General features: G+C 40.3%; 1 protein-coding gene across 1 annotated transcript in view; it reads left to right on the forward strand.

Moving 5' to 3' along the window:
- The window catches only part of KMT2E (lysine methyltransferase 2E (inactive)), a 62,953-nt gene that overhangs the window by 47,382 nt on the left and 3,120 nt on the right, over positions 1-12,451 (forward strand). The window contains exons 17-26 of the mRNA XM_035896872.1: positions 1,468-1,722; positions 1,904-2,045; positions 2,814-3,067; positions 3,217-3,273; positions 4,817-5,380; positions 8,230-8,531; positions 10,491-10,579; positions 10,681-10,800; positions 10,957-11,048; positions 11,978-12,447. Coding sequence (XP_035752765.1) covers positions 1,468-1,722; positions 1,904-2,045; positions 2,814-3,067; positions 3,217-3,273; positions 4,817-5,380; positions 8,230-8,531; positions 10,491-10,579; positions 10,681-10,800; positions 10,957-11,048; positions 11,978-12,447 — 2,345 coding nt within the window. The remainder of the gene's footprint in view (positions 1-1,467; positions 1,723-1,903; positions 2,046-2,813; positions 3,068-3,216; positions 3,274-4,816; positions 5,381-8,229; positions 8,532-10,490; positions 10,580-10,680; positions 10,801-10,956; positions 11,049-11,977; positions 12,448-12,451) is intronic.

Raw genomic sequence — 12,451 nt, forward strand, 5'->3', positions numbered from 1 at the left:
TCTAGTACTTCTGAGATGTCTGCTGAAGTGAATGGATTTAAACACTCAAAATTTATGTGCGTGTTCGGAGGGAAGATTCTTTACTCTCTTTAGAGTTTTGTTTTGTTTTGTTTTTTTTTATTGGACTGCATTACAAAATGCTTGAAGAAATGCCACAATATTTAAAGACATTTGAAAAAATCTTAAATCTGCAAATGTGAGTAAAGCAGTAAAACTTTCTGGTTTAAAATTCTACAGACTGCATTAAAAAGTGACTTTTTTCAGCTCGCTTTACAAGTTCTGAAAAATTTATTTGGTGGAGGGGAAGGGGGAAGAAGTCAGAGGTTGAATCTTCTTGTCAAATGAACAATAACAATTTCAAGATTGTTTTATCTTAAACCCCCAAACATACTTAGCTTTTTTTTTTCAAAAGGCACCTGAGTCATCCTGTAGCACTGCTTATTGCGTCACTATTAAATTCCTGTCAGAGACTAGTATCTTTCTTCCTTTTTTGCGTGTTGCATACCAAAAAAGGAAGACATCTGAGAAGTCTGAATTTTACTGCACTTTTTTGCTGTCTCATAGTATTAAGGATAAATGTCTGTGAAATGTCTCCTTGTACCCAGAATACACTTAAGCGAGGAGAAAGTCCTGCTTTAAAAATGAATTGATAAATACAAATGCATTTGTAAAAGATGAGCAACTTAAAATTAAATGCATTATGATAATCCATGTTAAAGCCTTAATATCATATTCATAATATTTAATGTCCTATTTTGCATGCCCTTAACTTTGTTGAACCATTGTTAAAATTTAGGAGGTTAGTTTCTCTGTTAATGGGAACTAAAAGCCACTAGCATGTTTTTTTAAAATGCTGAACTAGCTAGGAAAGAATACCCTTTTTTGACAAGTGTAAGTGTCAGTGTTGGTAAATGTGTTGTAATTTAATACAGCTACAGTAGTGAAGAATGTTCAAGGCATCTGCCTGATGCTCTGACTGAAGCACAGTCCTGACAGTACAGAAATCTGAGGAGTTTGCTTAACTTGTTCTATTAACGTTACACTGTTTTCCCTCAGCTTAGGTGTTCAGGCACAAGTTTAAAATTTGTCTTGGAATTCTGTTAGTAAATTCACATCATAAATACAGTTGATCTGTGCATTTGTGTAGCACATTCAGTGAGAATTAAATACAAAAGAACTAAATGTTAGTTTACAAAAAAAAAGAAAAAAAAATCCCCCAAAACCAAAAAGCAAAACCCCCAAAACTTTGTTATGTAGAGCAAATCTGTACAGATTCCATCTGCTGTCCCCATTATTTCACTAAAGCTGTCCTCATTCTTGCCCTGGTATCCTTAAACTTGCAGCCTGGAAACTAGCTGTTTTCTGGTTTGTGTAACAGTTGACTAGGTGAATAATTAGACTAAAAAATTTCTAAAAGCCACTGATAAAAACTCATAAAACACTAATTTTTCTTTTCTCTCTGTTCAGCACTTGGTCAGTGAATGGTTAAGTGAAAAGAGTGATAAAACAGGGAAGCCTACAGACAGTCTATCAGAAAGGCCTCTACGCATAACTACCGACCCTGAAGTTCTGGCTACTCAACTGAATTCTTTACCAGGTCTCACTTACAGTCCACATGTATATTCAACTCCAAAGCACTATATTCGTTTTACTTCACCATTCCTTTCAGAAAAGAGGAGGAAAAAAGAACCTGTGGAAAACATTACTGGCTCTTGTAAGAAGGTAATGCTTCCCTTCATTATGGTTCCCCAGCCCATGTTAATTAAAAATAAGTCTTTGTTTGCTAGCATGAACTCAGGCAGAAAAAAGCTGGTTGGCAAACCAATTCTGTCCTGTGTAATGCATTTTTGAAGTGTTCATCGTTAAACTGTTAAGTCACTGATTTGAACTTGTTTTGTTACAGCGTTGGTTGAAGCAGGCTTTGGAAGAAGAAAATTCAACAATTGATAGATTTAATTCACCATCGCAAGAGAGATCTAGAAGTCCAGCCATCAATGGTGAAAACAAAAGTCCTTTATTACTGAATGACAGCTGTTCCTTAACAGGTGAAGCTTTTACTAATACTCTACATAAGAGCTACATCAAAGTAGTTAAATGTGGAAGATGGTGCTTTTTAAAGTGATGAAAATTCCAGGGGTATTTGCACTGTTTTGTAATAATTTCTTTGAAAGAAGTGTTTACTTGCACAATGGTTGGGCTTTTTTCCCCATTTAAAGTGTAATTGATACTAGATAAGAAACCACCATATCTCACAGTGTTTACAGTAAACCAAATGTTTACTAAAAAAAATGTTTTTTAATATGAAGAGGCTAGATTATAAATTCATTTTCCATGCTGTTAAATATATTCAGAATACCTTTTAAAGTCAGCAGGCCTGTGTTGCAGACAGGGGAAAAGCTGCGTAATATTTAGGCATAATACAAAATGGGAACATGCTAAAAACTAAACACAGTTCCCTAAGTATGTGGAGCATTTAAGATGATTCCTGTGTACAGTCCTGAACTTGGAATTTCCACCTTTTAGCTAAACAGTTTTAAAAACGCATAGAAGTTGACTTTTCCATTTCTGGAAACATAAGACAGTTCTTCCCATCATCCTAGCACACAAATTTCAGTTACAGATACATCTGTAGGCTGTTACGAGTTTATTTTTTCAGGAAGTCTGTAGGCTGTTAAGAGCTCATCTTTCAATTTTGTAATCTTACTAATTTTTTAATGTGTAGTTCATAATTTCATTACATCAAATATTTAAACAACGTTAAGTGGTTACTATGTCTAGGTCTCTTCAAGCTTTTTTCTGATTTTAACACACAGATCTAACCACACCACTGAAAAAACGAAGACTGTATCAGCTGTTGGAGTCTGCATTCTCAGAAACCTCCACACCTACTCCTTCTCCCTATGCCACACCAACTCATGCTGACATCACTGCCTCCGAGCCATCCGTGTTTGCTACTCCTCCTAGGGTAAAAACAGAAGATGAAGCTTGTAGAAATGGTTACAAACCCATATATTCACCAGTTACTCCTGTAACTCCATGTATACATGGAAATACCATGCACTTTGAGGTGAGATTTATAATGAATTTCAGTGTGTTCAGAGAATGTGTTTAGACGTTCTAGTGTAAGTCAGTATTTGTGCTCCTGCTACAAGGGGGTGTTCTGTGTTTCTCCAGCTAAAAAAGAAATTGACTTGTGATTTCTTCTTATTTATTTAGAATATTTCCTCACCTGACAGTTCCCCAGAAATAAAAAGGCGAGCTTACAGTCAAGAGGTAAGGACATTTGCCGGAAACTGCAATTGGTATCTTGACTGCACCTGCATGGCTGCACTGTTCATAGTAAATGTTTTTCACCAGCCATTGAAAGTTTCCTCAAATGTAATGGGTGGATTCCCTGCAAGTTTTACTTGCTTATTATTGTATGTTTCCAGTTTACCTATTTTCATTTTTTATTTTAAACTGGTTTCTCTCTCCTCTTTTTCTGTATCACTTAAAAATCTTCATGGCTGTCATGGGAAGGAGCAACTGCTGCAATTTAGGGATAAGAACAGGAAAACCACTTGTGCTTTTCAGACTGTAGTTAGATTTAAATTAACATTTCTCCTTGTTACCAGTGTCTCTTAACTGTTTTTGTTGAGCCTAATTATGATGAGAGTCGGGGCATGGAGGAGAAAGGTAATAAATGGGTTTAGGTGGATTAGTTCAGGTGCAGCAAGTGCTGTGGGCACATGCCCTGGTGCTCCCAGCCCGGGGGGGCGGATGTGTCCTGCAGCGGGGCTGAGGCCAGTGGCCAGGCTCTAGAGTGCAGCGTGACTCTGGAACAGGAGGAGAACGCCCACAGGGACCAGATATGGAGCTCAGAATTTGGTGTGATAACACAATTTGCATAAAGGTGTTGAACTGTAAACTTAGTAGCACCCAAAAGGAATAGGTAAAAATAAGTAACAATAAAAAAGTTTAGCAGGTTATATTAAGGGAGACTTTGGCTTCTGGCGAGTCCTGTAAAGGAGTGATCCAAATGCTTTCCCCTGGGAGTTACACACATGTATGTATATCTTTCTTTTTTTAGGTCAGAATCTTAACAAATGTTGAAATACACAAAAAATTTCATACAATCATACTGCCATCCGAATTTAACAATTACTTCTAAACTACTGTAATTGAATATTTTAATGTTTATCTGACACAAAAAGACAGGTTTTACTTAGGCACTTTTGCTTTGTAACACAAATAATCTTAAAAGGTTTCATGAAAACTTTAAAACATGTTGGTTTAGAAAAGATATTTCTAGCCATGGATATGTGCTGGGTTTTGTATGGTTAATACAGTTTTAAGAAGTACAAAAGTTAGTTTCAGTAACTTACGAACATTTTTTCCCTCTACAGAATACTGGGTTTAATACTGTCTTAAATTTCTAAAGTGTCTTGGAAAGGGTTTTTATCTTTTTTCTTTTTTTCCTTTTTTCTTCCCCCCCCAGGATCCCTTTTGTCTTGAATTGAAGCAAGTGCTTTATAACTGCTTAGCCAGGGACTTGCTCCTATTGAAGCTCCTCCCCTTCCTCTGCCAGTCATAAATAAAACCTGGCATTTAAAGTTTATTTTGGCTTTGGTTAATGTGCATTTTACTAAAATGCTTTTACCTAATGCATGGCAATAGTAGAAATAAGCGTCTGGCAATAGAACTGGCTCCTAAAAATAGGTAAATTCATGGTACTGGAAGGTCTTTAATCTCTCTTAAAGGCACAACTGATTTGTCAGAATAGTTGCAGTTTTGTTGCAGTATGGAAATATAGTTGACATGCTTTTTCTTCATGCAGGGATATGACAGAGCATCGATTCTAGCACTGAATTCTTTCAGAAATTCCAACCTGACAGAAATGGGCCTGCAAGAAATAAAGACTATTGGATATTCCAGTCCAAGGAATAGGACTGATGTCACACGGCAGTGCACTGGAGAAATGGAATCTGTGTCAGACCTCCAGCTGGGACTCGAAGTAATTGAGCAAAGTGCACTGCATAAAAACCTGGAAGCCCCCGCACATGATAGGACTGATTCAAACAGCCAATTAGAAACTGCTCATTGTGGACGGGGCACAATTTATTCTTCCTGGGTAAAAAGTCCCGACAGGACAGGTGTAAATTTCTCAATGAATTCTAATTTGAGGGACTTGACCCCTTCACATCAGTTGGAGGTAGGAGGTGGATTCAGAATAAGCGAGTCAAAGTGCCTGATTCAAGACGATGCTAGAGGCATGTTCATGGAAGCATCTGTTTTTTGTACTTCAGAAGATGGAATTGCATCTGGCTTTGGAAGGACTGTCAATAACGACAACTTGATGGATGGAAACTGCACACCCCAGAATCCTCCACAAAAGAAAAAGGTTGTAATTTTAAGAATCTGTTGGTCTGTCTTACAGTCTGCTCATGATACTTCTAGAACAGAAAGAGCCATAATATAATAAAAAAAACAACTGATGGCTCATTTTTAGATTAGACATTACTCAGGGGAAATAATGAAAATCAATGCATACACCCATTAGTACATTTATTTTTTTGAAGTAATAGATAAAAATTCACATTTATTTTATGAGTCTTAAATGAATGGCTTAATAAATAATAGTTTTGGGGGTTTGAAAATGGTTAGTTATGCCACAAAGTATTACAATATTCTATTACACGGAATATATACTAGCATCATAGAGATCATATACTGTGAACATTTGTTGCAGATTAGTGGAACAGATTTATGACACTGAGATGTTAAAATTCTGATTTTTATGTACTTAAGGTATCTTGGTTTCACTGTTAGAGCTACACAGAAATCCTTAGTTCTAAGAAATCTTTTTCTTGGCTTAAATTTTTTTTTTTTTTTTTTTTTATAAAATACTGTGTTTGAAAAATAAGCACAGTCTAAGTTTGCTGCTCTCATGAAACAGTTGTTGTAGGTAAGTTGTGTGGTCGTGGGCAACCAACCAGAATTGGAAGTTACCCTGCATAACTGCCTCTTGATTGCACTGTGCTGTCAGGTTAGGCTCCCTTTGCTCCGTGCGGAAAGGATGGCAGACGTGGAAGGCAACAGTCTCCAATGCAGCAGCTCAGCCTTCTGTCTTATAACAGGCTGTAGTCATTTTTCTTGTAGTGTAAAGAAGTAATGGTCAGGGGGGTGGGGGCATATTCTGTATGTGTGCTTGCATGCACAATGGGGTTCTGATTTTTTGGTCCCATTGCACCCCCTTGTACGTACACTCTTGCTCCCCTGGGCGCTGGGGCCACCCTCCTAGGGAGCACTCAATTCTTCCTTCAGAGGTTCTCCATCAGAACTGGATTTTTGTTTACTTTGCTTCAAACTGAGGCATAGCTGAAGCAAGATAGTAGGAGCTGTTCTCACCTGGTCCTGGCCCTGGGAATCTCATATATCCCATGTGCGTTCCTGTAAGCCCTGCTGTTTTGGCAAAGCCGAAAAAACCATTGTCTGATGGTTAAATTTCTTTCTTTTTAAAACCCAGTAACACTTAGTGCTTCAGTAACACCCCCACCCCCACCACTTGCTGACAAGGGTTCTTCCAGGTTATTAACTGCAGAGGGCTTATGCTATGCTAAACCCTAAATGAAAAAAGGTGTGGCTTCCCCCTGGCAGCCCCCCCCAGGATTCCTGTCTAAAAGTCACGGTTTGAAGAAACAACCAGAGAAAATTGTAGCTGTACCCCTGAAAGAATGGGGTTTAGGCTTCCCAAGGACACACAAAAAAAGCAACCTTTTACAGTGTAAAAGGAGAGGGGGGAGTCTTACCTAAGGAGAAGGTGAGAATTCAGGAATTTCGTAGAACAATAGAAGCCTCTCCTTAGGATTGCATAAGACACGTATGTCCTTAGGCAGTTGTTAAAGGAGGTTTTCCCGTATTTCAGCATTTCTGTGGGCATTTGCTCCTCTATTTTGCCTCACCGTTGTACAAGGTCATCACATTTCAATACAGTCCTGTATGTCATAGCTGCACTGCAGAGATTTCATACACTTTTAATGCTTAAGCTTTCTTTAAAGCAATATCCTTCAAGGGATCCCAGTCATGTGATGTGGAAATAACGTAAATTGTTTGAAAGCAAGATCAGTTCTTAACCTAAACTTTATTTTATGAAAAATCAAATATTTTAACTGTTCTTACCCTGACAGATAGAACTAAAACAAACAAAGCAGGCTGCCTTGGTTTCTCTCTCTCTGTAGAAATGAATGTCTGCTTCTATTGAGGGCTAAGCCAGTTAAACGCGAATGTTTTCATTATTGCACAGCATTTTCTTGTTTTGGATGCTGTATGGTTCAGAGTAGGTTGCTGATAACTAAAAGAAAAGATAAAAAGGCATTAAATGTTATCTCCACCAAACTAGTTTCCTTACTGAATAAAGTAGGTCTGAAGGTCAGTATTTCAGCTTTCTGCTTCAAATCCTAGAGCTACATGGTGAAAACATTTTAAAATTTACTTTTCTCACTGAAGATAACTTACATTTTAAACTGTGTTCTATAGAAGCTTCTGTGTAGTGATTTTTATATACATACATATAAAGTAGAAACCACTTTTCCCTTCATGTGTCATCAGTTTTGATTATAAACTTCACTTGGAATTTAGCATTAAAACATATTCTTAAGCAGTCTGAGAGACACAAATTCAAAATAAACGGGGAAGAGAAACTTTAAGTTGCAAATTCTATGTTAAGAAAAATGTATGAAGAGCTTAGAGAATCCTTTGATATATGCAGTGGCGTGAAGCAGAAGTGTGGTGGATTTTCCTTATGAGGGAGTCGGACTGAGAGCAGGATGTGACATCTCTTGAAATTAGCTTTCCTGTATCCATGTACTCTTACTAATGCTGCCGTTCCAGCAAGGACTGTAAAGTCCCTCATAGCTTCAACCAACAGTAGGACTTCAGCAGCCAGTCTTTTGCTGATGTGCACCATCTTCCGCTTCTTCCCTGAGGCAAAATGCATAGTTCCTTCTCTTGGCAGAAGCTTTTCCTTACGCTGTCCTTACAGTCATTAGGTGCTCAGTACTCTGTAAATTCACCTCATTTGCTCAGTACTGCAGGTGTGGTGAAGTATCTTCAATTAATCTATCCCGTTTTCTTTTAGAACCAAGTAAATGGTATGTCTTACTGAAGGAATACATTTAATCAGAAATGTCAGGAAACTAGTAAACTTCCCTTCTAAAGTTTGTTTTGGTGTTTTTTTTGTTTTCTCCATAGGTATCCTTATTAGAATACCGTAAGAGACAACGAGAAGCTAGAAAAAGCGGCTCAAAACCAGAAAACTTTCCCCTGGTTACTGTATCTCCTCATGCTGCTGGTGGAGGAAATACAAGTAGTAACAACGGTGCTAACGATGGATATAACAACAGTGGTGAGAATGGGGAGCAAACTGATAACGCTGCAAGCCTACCTTTACCACTGCCGACCACTGTTTATAATGCAGCTCCAGAAGACATTGGCAACAACTGTGCAGTTAAAGAATCTTCCTCCAGTGAGAAGAGTGAACCAGAAGTTCAGTGGTAAGCCACAAAACTGTAGGACTAAAGCACTGAAGAATTATTTACTTAGTTCTAAGTAATTTCTATTTGAAATTTAGTTTCTGTTGATAAGGGTACAGTTGCAGATTACTGATTGGAAGCCCTTCTTTCAGATTAGTAAGGAGTTGTCTGACCTTGTTCCTCAGAAATAAGGCAGATACCTCAAAAAGATTAGAATATATGAAAAATTACCCATAAGACACTGGTTAACTTATTTTCATTCTGCTTTGCTTTTTTATTTTCTAAGAACGAAATAGGTATTGGTTTGAGCAAGACAACTTGCCTAGTTCTGTAGATTATAAAACTGCGTGGGTAAAGTACAGTTGTAAATCTGTAGAAAATGGCATCAGGGAGTAGGCGTGCTCCTTCCTCCATCGCACAGGTTGGGCTGCGCGCTCGCTAAGGTGTGCGGAGGAGGGAGCAGCAGTAGGACGGAGAGAGATTGGAGTCCGATTCCCAGCATGATCTTGTCTCTGCACTCACGTCCTTGTATCTCCACCACTTCATCTGTGAGCCAAGGAGAATATGTTTCATCTTAAATCTCAAAACTTTTCCCATAAGTAGCGTAGGGAAGAAGGGTGGGGCAGGAGAATAATCTGTACTGATAGCAAAAGCTTCTAGAAGACATCAGGAAGTTTGTTTGTCAGTGATTTGGCTGGAGTGTGTTCGTGGTGTTTGCTGTTGCAGCGTGCAGGGCTGCACGCAGCCTGCCTAACGATTCCGTCTGCTCCGGTAGAGCCCCTGTGGGGATGCTCATGTTGTTCTTTGTCATTGTTAAATGGTTCCCCTGCCTGCCTGGGCTCTGTTGGGTGCCAGGCCAGATACTCCCCACAACCAAAAATCCTGGGGAGAGATGCAGTGTGAAGGGGGACGAGACAGGGTGAATTCAGTATGTATAAATGTTGTGCAATGCTTTCCACTATATTTCTGGTAGCCTTAAGGTAGATGGTCAGCTGTGACAACGCTGTCTCCAAAAGCTTACTAGCATAAAATAAACCCTGCAGATGTTCTTTGCGCTGTAGCCCAGGCCTAACAGTGTTGGGGGTGAACACGGGCTGAGTTGAACATCTTCCTGCTCAGATGCTCCAGCTGTTCCAGAATAGAAGGATTTTGTAGGTGCAGTTGAAGGGAGAACATAAGCGCAGTCTTCAGAGTTCTGCTGAAAAGGGGCTCTTAAGTTCACTGTGCAGAAACAAGTGTACTGCGTTGCAAGCAAACAATGTGGAAAACGAGCTAAACAGGGAAGAATTCGTTAGTAAGTTTTTGCAGTAATCCTGCAGGCAGTACCGATACTTATTTTAGTACAACAGTGTGCCCGAAATGTGCCTAAAATGCCTGAATGAAGAAAGTTTGGTAGGGTGCTGTCGTTTATATTGTTCTTGATCAATGTAATTGATGATACGAGGGAAGATAGGACTGTCATTGCTTACCCTCTGTCTGGCAAGTTAGATGTAGAAGCTTAAACAGAGGTGTGCTTGTGCAGTATTTACGACTACGGATCCACCATTAAAGAGCAAATTCTTTAAAAAATTAACAAAAAACTGAATGAAAAGACTACAGCTTTGGAAGAAGACATTTTTCTGCAAGTGGCGAATACGAAGCTGTACCTGCAAGCTTTATTTTTTGAAACGTAGTTTTTGATTTTTCCAACTGTTTAGAAAAAAAGAAGCCACGCATCTGCAGGTGTTGTTTCCATATTAAGAGGAATTGTCAGTTCTCATGATGCAACACAGTTGCAGGAAATGGGTATATTTAAAGTGGAAGAAAATAGATACAAACTACTTAACCAATCACATTCCTTATGTACAACCAGTTATTTGGCTCTTGCGAGCAGTCAACACTCTAAACTTTCTCTGACCCAGTATTTGCATATACAATTGTCCTAAATGTGGTCTATGGGAGTACGTCCTCTTCAATTTAAAATGTGCTTCTCTCCTCCAGGACTGCATCGACCTCTGTGGAACAAGTGAGAGAACGAAGTTATCAGCGAGCTTTACTTCTCAGTGATCATAGGAAAGACAAGGACAGCGGTGAGTTGATTTATCACACTGAAGGTAGATGAATTGAACCAGTTCCCCCATGGTAGCCCGTACTCGTTCTAATATTGTGTTTGGGTCTGCTTCATCTGTAGGGGGAGAATCACCCTGTAGGCCATGCTCACCGTCTCATGTTCAGTCTCCACCTTCATCTCATTCAAATCTCATTTCCCAGTTGCAGCTTAAGGTCCCTTCTTTCACTGAATTTATGGAAGGTCAGTAAGCAGATGACCTTGTATGACACTTGACATATTGCATAGTCTTACAACAACTGTAATAGCTCTTTTAAAGTCAACTATAGAGTGCTTAGTGACCTCTGCAAGAGATTTGATTTTCCCAGTTTCATACTTCTCTCTGCTTTATGTCTGTAGAACCTGATCCTGAAAGCCTAGAGCCTACTTCTGAATGTCCGTCCCCAGATGCTTCACAAAAGACTTGTAAGAGTCCGTCAAAAGCAAGCAAGGTAATGCACAGCATATGCAGGGGCATATGCGTTTGCGCATGTTGTGTAACACACGTATGAATACACATCTCTGATTTATCTTAAAAAACGTTAAGTCTCGTTAAACTACGGCTTAGATGAGCGTGTATGTGTGTAACCTGTCTGTGCAGTAGTTTAACGTAGGTAACCATTGGTGAGAGTACTGCCGGAAGTCCATACGCGCTAAAAAAGCTGCTTTATGTTCTGTTCTGTCGGTAGCTGTACCTATTTATATATGGTCTTGCATTCTGTAGACACAGAAGAGATTGTGTCAGTGGATTCGCTGTCGCCGCGGTTCGGCAGGTTGAATGCTGAAGAACCGGCGGCCGGAACTGACAGCAGTAACGCGATCGACCTACCTGCGCCCTAACAGGAGATGGCTCTTGCCGTGGCAGGGTCTGGCGCCGGGTGTCGGCGGGGGCGCCCATCTGGAGGAGGGTGTTGGGTAGCTGCCTGTGCAGCGTTACGTGAAGTGATTCAGGCTGTAGTGTTTGGTCTGGTTGCTTGCACCGGGCCAGTTTTCAACTGTTAAATCGCTCTAAAAATGGCTTGATTTTTGTAAATGGTCTTGTCTGGAGTTATTTCTTTCAGACTCAGAAATCTAAAACTTGAAAAAATAACAGATTCTGACTTTGACCCGATGGGCCGCGTTTCTGTTACTGCTTTAAAATACACTCGCTAGCCCTTCGCTCTCAGGAGTGATTGATGCACGCTTGCTAAAAATAGCACCGTGCTCGGTTTAAGAAAAACCACAACAGTGGAAAGCTTACACCAGATACATATCCTGTGCCTCAACGCTTCTTTTCAGCATCAGGGGGAGAGAGCAATATTCCGAGCAGCTGCGCTCGTTCCGACGCGCGCGTAGTTGAGCGTTTTGAAGGTTGGCACTGACCGACTTCCTTTCGTTCTAGCCCTCCTCACCGAGTCCTGTCGTTTCAACGCAGTCACTTGGGAAAACGCCCACAAAACCCGATTCGCACTGGGAAGCTGCAGCCAATGCACCTGAGGCCGAGAGCGCGAATCACCCAAAACCCGAGCTGCAACAAAAACAGCTGACAAACAACGTCCAAGCACTTTCAAAAAATCATCCATCTCAACCGCATCTGCGCAGTTCTGCTGAGCAACTCTCACATTCACAGAAGTTGCCTTCCGCACCTTTGAAGCTGCATTGCCCCCCTTCGCCTCACGTGGAAAATCCTCCGAAGCCCTCTACCCCTCACGCGCCTGTGCAGCACGGTTACCTTTCGCCAAAGCCTCACTCGCAGCAGCTGGGATCGCCATACAGACCTCATCATCCGCAGTCACCTCAAGTTGCAACGCCCCAGAGGGAAACACACCGAAACTTCTACCCGGCAGCGCCGACCCTGCAGCCTGGCAGCCAGCAG

The sequence above is a fragment of the Egretta garzetta genome, unplaced genomic scaffold, assembly GCF_000687185.1.
Source record: "Egretta garzetta isolate BGI_Z169 unplaced genomic scaffold, ASM68718v1 scaffold156, whole genome shotgun sequence".
Classification (NCBI taxonomy): Eukaryota; Metazoa; Chordata; class Aves; order Pelecaniformes; family Ardeidae; genus Egretta; species Egretta garzetta.